This window comes from Notothenia coriiceps, unplaced genomic scaffold (assembly GCF_000735185.1).
Source record: "Notothenia coriiceps isolate Sejong01 unplaced genomic scaffold, NC01 NC01_scaffold00021843, whole genome shotgun sequence".
Classification (NCBI taxonomy): domain Eukaryota; kingdom Metazoa; phylum Chordata; class Actinopteri; order Perciformes; family Nototheniidae; genus Notothenia; species Notothenia coriiceps.
In genome coordinates, this window is record NW_011354544.1 from 313 (window position 1) to 9,547 (window position 9,235).

Genomic DNA, 9,235 nt, shown 5'->3' on the forward strand with positions numbered 1-9,235 from the left:
CTGGATCATAGGAGAATGTTTTTGAAAAGTGTTTTTTATTTTAATGAAAGTGTGCTGTATATTTTTGCACAGAACACCAGAGGGCTGGATTAAAGGGTTAAATGTTCATGTTTAAATGTGGGTAGAGTACAGTACCAGATATGTTCATTGTTAAGGGAAATAATGTATGTTTTGTAAAGTCATTGTTTGAAAATAAGGATTTGTTTTACTTGGGACTTGACAAGACAAATAAAAGAGAAAAATTGCATTGATCCCACGGATGGCTTCTCTTTTTCTTTGTTTTTTTCTTCACAATTTGGGCTGTGGAAGTAGATTTACTTGGAAGACTATATTTAAATGTAATTTATTCTACCTTGTAATCAGGATGTACCGGGATTCCTTTAACTTTATCCTTTACAGTTTTTGAATTTTTTCATTCTTCAGTTTTTTTAAAACCAGGTGTGCAGCCATGCTCACAAACCCCATATTATCTTGTCAGTTTCCACAATTCTAACAAAACTAAGATCATTCATAAAAAATACTGACAGTACTTTGTTTTCTTTAACAAAAGCCACCATGTAACTCTGAAATTAATAATACAAAATAGATTTATTTTGTAAGCGCTCTTACAGGTGCTTAAAGTCGCTTTACAGAGATAGTGAAAAACAACAACATAATCTAATATATCATAAAAGATGATTGTGAAACAATGAAAAACAAGTGAAAATGTGTCTGTTTTAGACCCTTACATAACACGTGTACAATTATATATTTTATGGACATTTTGGACATTCTATGCTAAATGCAATATTTGATATATAAATAAGAACAATTAAAACAATGAATAATAAGGCATTTAAAACTAATTGTGTATTAACATATTTATTCTGAAATATCAAAATCTATTTTAAATAGTGCTAATATATTGTTTTCTATCCGTTCACTGTGTTTTGTGCATGTATGGGTTGAGGTCATAGACTGTATGGGTTGAGGTCTACGCATTAAAAGCGTCACTACGTTGTTACGTTTAGGCGTTACCCATTACGTCCTTACGTCATCAGATCGCTTCTTCCGCTGCCGGGTAGAGTGAACGTGAGGAGCTGCCTGAGAAGAGAAGCAGAAGTGCCTAAAAACGTCGCAACAATTGCAGATACATCTTTTTAGGACACCGAGTGACAGCCAAGAAAAATACTAACACCACTGTGTCCAAGATCTGTTAAAGCCAATCCACTAAAGGTAGGTGTAACTTCGCTGAAACAAGGAGTTATTTAGCGTTATTAGCCACCGGCATGTGAAAGGTGGCTAAGCCCTTTTCAGCTAAGATGCTAGCAAGAACATAATCGTCTGATCCCGAATGGAATAAGCCAGCTAGGGCGAGGCTACCAATGAATATAAACAGCTGCTACTGCATCTGTTTGATTATATTGCAGACACATCTAGCGCCTTTGAGCTTCGGTACTAAACGTTTGCCGCATCAGCCCACAGTGAGAAGCTAACTCAAGATAGCGGGGTGCTTGGTGAGTTCAGGGCGGGGAAAACGACTCGGTAATGTCCGCCGGTGCCAGTGGTCGAGATTAGCCGGTGACAGAAACCTAGCTACGTTATTGCCAACGTTATAAATCGTTAATATGTAAATCGACTACTCATTTGATTAATTCCATTGTGTAGCTTGTTGGTACGTGCTTAAACAGTATGTAGGATAGCCGCATAGCTGGTCAGTTGGCTGCCGCTACCGTTAGCCTTGAAGTTTCTAACCGGGCCCTGTTGCGTTTGCTAACCGTTACTTGCTATCAACTGGAATGTCCAAGTTGCCTAGTAACTCAGAGCTGCAACCAACGTTTATTCATTTTGACAATCTTACACATTTTTTTCTTTATTTATGAATTGGCCGATGAAATAACAAATGGTGACCAACTGTCAAAAAATATATTAAATTCAGTACTTTCATTTATGTATGAGCAGGTGCCACTATGTAAAAAATACTCTGTTAAAGGACTGCATTCAAGCTATTGACGTACTTCAATAGAAATATTAGCATAAAAATAAAGCTTATTAACAAAAAGGAAAAGTATTCACAGTACAGAGTGACCCATTTCAAATATTTACAGAAATTATGAATGTAATAATTGTTTAATGTTGCAGCTGTTAAAGGTAGAGATATTTTTTTGAAATACTTTTATATACTGCCAGGCAACTTCAATTACAATACATCATATGTATAGGTTTATTAATAATATTAATCTTGCAAATCTAAAAAAGAAATAAAAGCTCTAGAAAGTTGTTATTAGAATGAAATACCTGCACTTTATATTGTAAATTGTGTGCTATTTATTAAGTACAGAAGCGTATAGTTAGATATTGCATCCGTGAGTGTGTGGCAATGACATTAGTACATTTCAACAGTTTTATTTCATGAATCTGCAACAAACCCTGCATTAAGAACCTACCTAATATGGTGGGTTTTTAAGTTGTTGTGGATTTTTTACCAACACATGACAAAATATTCTCATTTATGGTGTCATTTCTCATTTACTTGTGAAACCATCTACCAAGATCAGATTTTTGTTAACACAATAGTCGACCACGTCAGAAGGGACCTTTTATTTTTACAGGCTCGCTATATATTACTTTCAGCTGTTGAGGAAATAACTGGATATGAGCCACACCAGCGAATGTGGATGAGCGTTTCGTCTGTAACTGGAGACATTTTTTTAATTATTTATTTATAGAGACATATCATTGTCTGTAATGATTGTAGTGCGTACACGATGACTTGAAGCCTCACTTTCTCTGTTTTTAATGACTTATGTAACTGACAACACTGGTTATCGCATCAAGAAAATAATGACTTGGGTTTGACTGGTTGTTGTTGAAGTGAAACTATAAATCATGCTGATAATAAGAATATTCTTTTGGATGCCAGCATATCGGGGTGTGCCTATGGTGCAGCAGTTCTCCTGTCCAAAAGCCACTGGCTCTGTTGGCTAGAAGGTTTTTAACTAAAAGCAAACCTGAAATATGTCAACTTGGATGCCAAGTTTCATGTTCAATGTGATTTATATTACAATAAATCTAAATCCGGTACATATTATGTTTCTGTGTTGCCTAAAGCTGTAAGTTAATTCATCCATTTAGTGCTAGTGCTGGTTCAACTTTTCTAATGTTAATATTATATGCTTTTCTCTGTCTTATATGGTACTAAAGTTATGTTGTTGAATAGTCATTTTGGATGTTGTAATGAAATAGTACCTTACTAATGGTCACTCAAGAAAATACTTTGAAGATTAATTGATAATGAAAATAATCAGGGATTAAGTTTTGCCTCAAAATAAAAAGTACATTATTTAAAGGCAATTGTTTATCTGAGAATATGTCTCTATACAAATAAGGTATTAATCAATAACCACAGTTGCATGTATCTGTGCTTTATACAGTTCTTAGTCATATTATTTACAAAGTCTATAGTTAAAAATTCCACCCATTGACGACACAGCATTTATCATGCGTTAACTCGTTGACACCAGCTCTGATTCTGTGTTGGCTGTGACCAGTCACTGTCACTCTGACTCATAAACCAGTCATGTAAATCTTTCTCACACTTGCTGTCTCCTCTGTGTCAGCAGGTGACCGACAATGGCTGTGAACGTGCACTCCACCTCAGTGACCAGTGAAAACTTAAGTCGTCATGACATGTTGATCTGGATCAATGACTCTCTACAGATGACCCTCACCAAGATAGAAATGTTGTGTACAGGTAAGAAATGTCTCATATTGGGAGGACCAGATCCGTCATGACTGCGTGTGATTGTACTGGTGCAGTAAGTCAGTGGTGCTGTCAGCTATCTAAAGAGCACATCAACATATGCATAACTGGTAAAAGAACGTTAGTGTTGCTTCTAAATTTGCCATTATCCCTGTAGCATCATAGCATTACATGAGGGTGTGTACATTTGCAAATTAAATTTAAGAATTGACTGAGTTATTGGTGTAGTCTGAAAGGGTTAAATGTATGTGCTGAATTTGTACTATCGGTACTATTCCTTAGCTTTTTATGCTACCTTCAGCAGCTTTTCCATCACTATTTAAGATCAACTTTTAATGTGGATAATTGTAATCGTCTAGGTGCTGCCTACTGCCAGTTCATGGACATGCTGTTTCCCAACTCTGTGCCTCTGAAGAAAGTAAAATTTGCTGCCAAGCTGGAGCACGAATACATTCATAACTTCAAGCTTCTGCAAGTTTCCTTCAAAAAGATGGGAGTCGACAAAGTAAGTAACCAACCACACATCTACTGCACCTTACACGTTTCATTGGAATTACATCAGGCATCCAAGAGATCCTAAAATCATTTCTGATATTTAAGTGTGTGAATTGTTGTTGGTTCAGTCTTGAGCACTTGGACGTCGAACAGAGACATGTTTTTAAAGGAGTAGTTAAAGGAAAGAAAAAAGGGCAGCCCATTTTTGTTTTGTTTTTCCTTGTCCTTTATTTTGTTATTTTGAATTGCAGAAAATATTGTGAAAGTGTTTGTAATAGTAGATGTTTGCTCTTGTGTTACATTACACCTGAGCAACATGGCTCATTGCTGCTAGCTTGAAGGCCTCTCATGGAAATGGTTGCGGGCAAACAAGACTACAGTTGTCAATGAACATAACTTCCAACGTAAGACTACCATAAGTAAAATACTGGAAAATGACATGGATGCAACCTTCCAAATGTCATAGAAACTTCCAATGGGTTGCTCAGCTTTCATCGTGGAGCAGAAGTGGGAAGGGTCTGCATATCATGAATAGTGTCTCAAGTTGAACAGCTGTCGTCAGAAGTCCCTGGAAATGAGTCATGTTGCCTTGTTGAGGATTACTGGGCAACTTCCCCTTTTCTTGTGTTAGGAAGAAAACACTACACCTATACTCCCCTCTCTTTGGACACTGTAATGAAGACGCGTCCTTAGAGCGAAAATGGTGTATAAAGGCGTGCAAAATGAATATTATAAATGTTTGTAGAGTAACCTCACTCTAAAGTTTCTTACTGGTATGCAATCTGAACCTCCTGTCGCTCCCTCCCAACCAGCTGAGCTGCTGATCTGGTCATGAGTCATGCTATTTGTTTCTCGGCACTTTGTGAGCTGCCCTGTCATCTTTTGGATATTATTTACTCTGTTACAAATCAATGAGACACCAATTCATAGGCAGATTTACCAAGGCTCTACTGCCATTTTCTCAGGGATGTAAGTCCATTAGTCTTGGTTTAGTTGACCAAATATGAGCGTAATGGTGTAGCACACACTGTTCAGCTGCTGCCATATGAAAAGGCACAAGCGATGTTTTTGCTATGTTTTTAGATCTATTCCTTATTAAGACGCTTTTTAATATAAAGTGCATTTAATAATTGCTTTGAGAAGTTCTTGATGCTTCATAATGTCTTGATCTTGCGGAGAGAGATTAAAAGGGGCAGGGCAGATGTAGCTGAGTCATATGTTTGCAGACTGAACGTGCAGCAGCTTGCAGGACTATCGACAAAGCAGTCATCATTTATTCATGTTTCAACTTCCTGTCTGCCGCCCATTTGTTTGAACTCGCTACTGTCCATCTGCGCTCCGTTTGAAATGCCTGCAGTGTTGATTTATAGATCAGTAAGAGATGCTTGAACATGTAGCCCACATCAGTATTCATGGCTGTTCAGGGTTATAATCCCCGGCATTGTGCCTGCATTGTGAACTTTGCTCTCGTTCAGGCTCTGTGTATTGTCCACTAATGTCAGCTTCCTGTATCGCCGAGTAATTTGGTTTACTGCTGACGTCGATTTTTTTATTTTTACTGCTGCTCTCTTTTCCTTTCTGTGGATTTGATCCCAGCTAAATGTGTGTTTTAATGTACAAAGACATTTGCAGAGTTTAGCATCCTCTGATGTCTATATAGTTTTTATTTTTTGTGCTTTCTGGGCCGGTATTACCTTTTTAGTAGAGCAAAGTATGAACCCGTGGTATGTTTTGGCTTCAGATTCAAGCCATATTATTATTTATTTTGTATTAAAATATAAGGTATGAACTATGAAGGGATGTTGAATTTTAAAAACTCATTGTATATGCATTGTATTTATTTTTAAAGCTAAATGACAGCAACAAATTGAACTGATATCAGATGGACTCAGAAGGGAATCAGGATGTAATTTGTATCTGCAATGTAGCAACTGGCTAACACGTATACCTATTTGCTACAATTAATGCAAATATCAAAGAAAGAAGGGAGGATGGGTCCATGTTGTGTTTTAAAGCTGGTTTCAGTGGCCCCAAAGTTAAACTCAAATCAGTCATTGCAGGTTTTAATGAAACATTATGCATGCAAGGTATTTAAAATATGGTAATTGTGGATCTCTGTATTGACGGTGATACTAGATTTGTAACACATTCTGCAGTGACCCACACACTGACAGAAGTGAAAGCTTGTTGACCTAGAGCTGACAGGAAGATGTATTTCTGAACATCCTGGTCTTTACTCTTGTCTCTTTTTGCTTTCAGATCATTCCTGTAGACAAACTGGTGAAGGGCAAGTTCCAGGACAACTTTGAGTTTGTCCAGTGGTTTAAGAAGTTCTTCGATGCCAACTACAACGGGACGGAGTACGACCCCGTGGAGGCGAGGCAGGGTCAGGACACCATGCCCATTCCCAACCCCTCCATGTCGGCTCTCTCCAAACCCCCTAAAAAGGCCATCAGTCAAAGTCAGTCACAGAGTGAAAATAAATAGAAACATGCTGCTGAGTTAAAGTTTGTCTCTTGTTTAAACTTTATTTTCTTGCCTCTTCAGCTCCTCAGAGGCCACCCGTTGCAAAGGTAGCACCCAAGTTGTCTAACGTCAGCGCGAGGAAGACGGTTCTTGGTGGAGGGGATGAGGAGAGGGCGGAGCTCATGAATGAGGTCAGCACACCGACGGTTTTAATGTTCTGTCAAATTGAGTTGCCTTAAAAGATAGGAAAGTAATGTTTTCTGACCGTTTTCCCCCCACAGGTTGAGCTCCTGAAATCTACCATTCAGGACATGGAGAAGGAGAGAGACTTTTATTTTGGAAAGCTGCGGAACATTGAGCTGATTTGCCAGGAGAAGGATGGAGAGGGCGACCCCACAATGCAGAGGATCATCGACATCCTCTACGCCACAGACGTGAGTTCATCTGCTGTTCTTCATAACGTTCACAGGGTTCCCGCTGGGTCTTAAAAAGCCTCACATTTGATAATCAGAATGTAAGGCCTTAAAAAGTCTAAAATATAATCAACAAAAATAAGAAAGGTCTTAAAAATGATCGGATTTGAAAAGGTACTTCTGTGTTGCGATTGCGTCTAAATGTGTTTTTGGGGAAATGTCCGGGCTGCAACGTAACCAGTACGGTAATAGCCTTTCAGTTCCCCCCAACAATTTGTATTGAAATAAATCAACATGGAACCAGTACAGTGTTTCCCCTACCATTGTCTTGGCGGGGCGCTGCGCCCTGCGCCCTGCCAACGGAGCCCCGCGCCCTGCCTGAAATTCAAGGTGTTTTTTTATTTAAAAAAATATATATTTATAGCACCAAATTGCAACTGAAGTAATCTATCTACGGTCACTTTTCACATTGAACATGTGCTCTTTTATTAAATAAACTGAACGCCTATTTTATTTATCCAATGTATGTGCATGTTTCAGTGTCCACTGCTTTGCGTATTCACATTCTCCCTCCGCTCTGTTTCTGAAGGGCGGGGCTCTGCTCCGCTCCCCACCCCCACACACGAATGCACACACTCACAATCAGAGACAAGAGCGGAGGAAAGGAGGAGAATAACAACGTATAAAAAAAGTCAAACAAATCTGCATTATTGCCCCGAGCTCTGCTGTCTGCCCGCTTGTGTGTCCCCACCCCCAGTTTCAAATTCGTTTATTATTATTTTTTTTAACCGCAAGCCGTTATCGTCACGGAGGAGAAAGACACACACAGCCTGCCCAGGTGGACGCGCGCGAACGCGACAACGAACGTAGCGTGCGCATTCTAAAAATAGCTCACAGATGGTGAGCAGGTACCGCGGTTTTGAACTACAGTATTGAATTTGACAGTAAACAACAACGAAACGCCAGCAGGAGAATAGTCTAATGAGTTGGGTGAAAAGACAGGATGTGAGTTGGTTTATTCAGTAAATTAGCTCAGGATAATTGGATGTTCTGTCTACACCTGTTGATGTGAGGCTAATGCAGGATTTGCTAGCTTGATGCTACCGGCATTTAGCGGCAGTGACTCAACAAATTGCCTCTTAAAATGTATCGTCAGCAATGTATGACAAGCAGACTGCTTGTTTAATGTTAGACTCACACCAATAGCTCAATATGATCATAACACGATTGCTTTCATATCAGAGATCAGATGAGGTGGAGCTGCCTCCAGCAATAGAGGATGAGGCAGAGAGAAGCAGCAGCAGCAGCACAGGGTTGCAGCAGGTATGTTATATGCTGTAGTCAGGTGAAATGTATCAATGAAAGGAAGAAGTGTAGGCTACATGATAAGAAGGGAATACAGTTTGAATAAAAGTAATACAGTGTAACACTGTACTGTATCACTTTTTAATGTACAAATACTTTGTTACTGTACGATATCAATAACAATAATCCACAGCTCCTCTCTGCTCCAGAGGATAACAAAAAATGTGGGTGTCCCGAAAAAATGTTCGAGCAGCACCCTGCCAAGTCAGTAAACCAAGGGGAAACACTGCAGGGCCTTCGCAGCAGCCTCCCCCACACTCTGGAACCCCCTCCCCAGCCACGTCAGATCCGCCAACACTCACATCATTCAAAAAATCCCTCAAAACTCACCTTCTCACTCTTGCCTTCAACTCCTAACCACTAACCCCTCGCCCTTATTCCACCTAGTTTGGCACTTTCTACTTTTGTTGTTATTTTGTTTTACTTGCTTGTAAGCGCTTTGAGCACCAGGAAAAGCGCTTTATAAATGTAATGTATTATTATTATTCATTATAGGTCCATGAAGCTCAATGAGCTGTGCACTCTAACATCAACATGTAGTGATTTGATTTACTCCTCACTCCTAAACAAATCCAATATCTGCAGGTTATCATCCACTAATGGATTATAGCTGCAGCTGTGTATTCAAATAAAGCATAAACGTTACAGACTGCATACAGACACATGTCACAGTGTGTGTGTGTGTGTGTGTGTGTGTGTGTGTGTGTGTGTGTGTGTGTGTGTGTGTGTGTGTGTGTGTGTGTGTGTGTGTGTG

At 39.2% G+C, this 9,235-nt stretch overlaps 1 protein-coding gene across 1 annotated transcript; it reads left to right on the forward strand.

The window, feature by feature from the left end:
* The first annotated feature begins 1,030 nt into the window (after positions 1-1,030).
* On the forward strand, positions 1,031-7,206 carry mapre1b (microtubule-associated protein, RP/EB family, member 1b). Its single transcript, XM_010780447.1, has 6 exons — positions 1,031-1,215; positions 3,603-3,733; positions 4,102-4,247; positions 6,497-6,698; positions 6,785-6,894; positions 6,985-7,206. Exons 2-6 carry the CDS (start codon positions 3,613-3,615, stop codon positions 7,189-7,191), a joined length of 786 nt encoding a protein of 261 aa, XP_010778749.1. The 5' UTR covers positions 1,031-1,215; positions 3,603-3,612; the 3' UTR covers positions 7,192-7,206.
* The last annotated feature ends 2,029 nt before the right edge of the window (positions 7,207-9,235 follow it).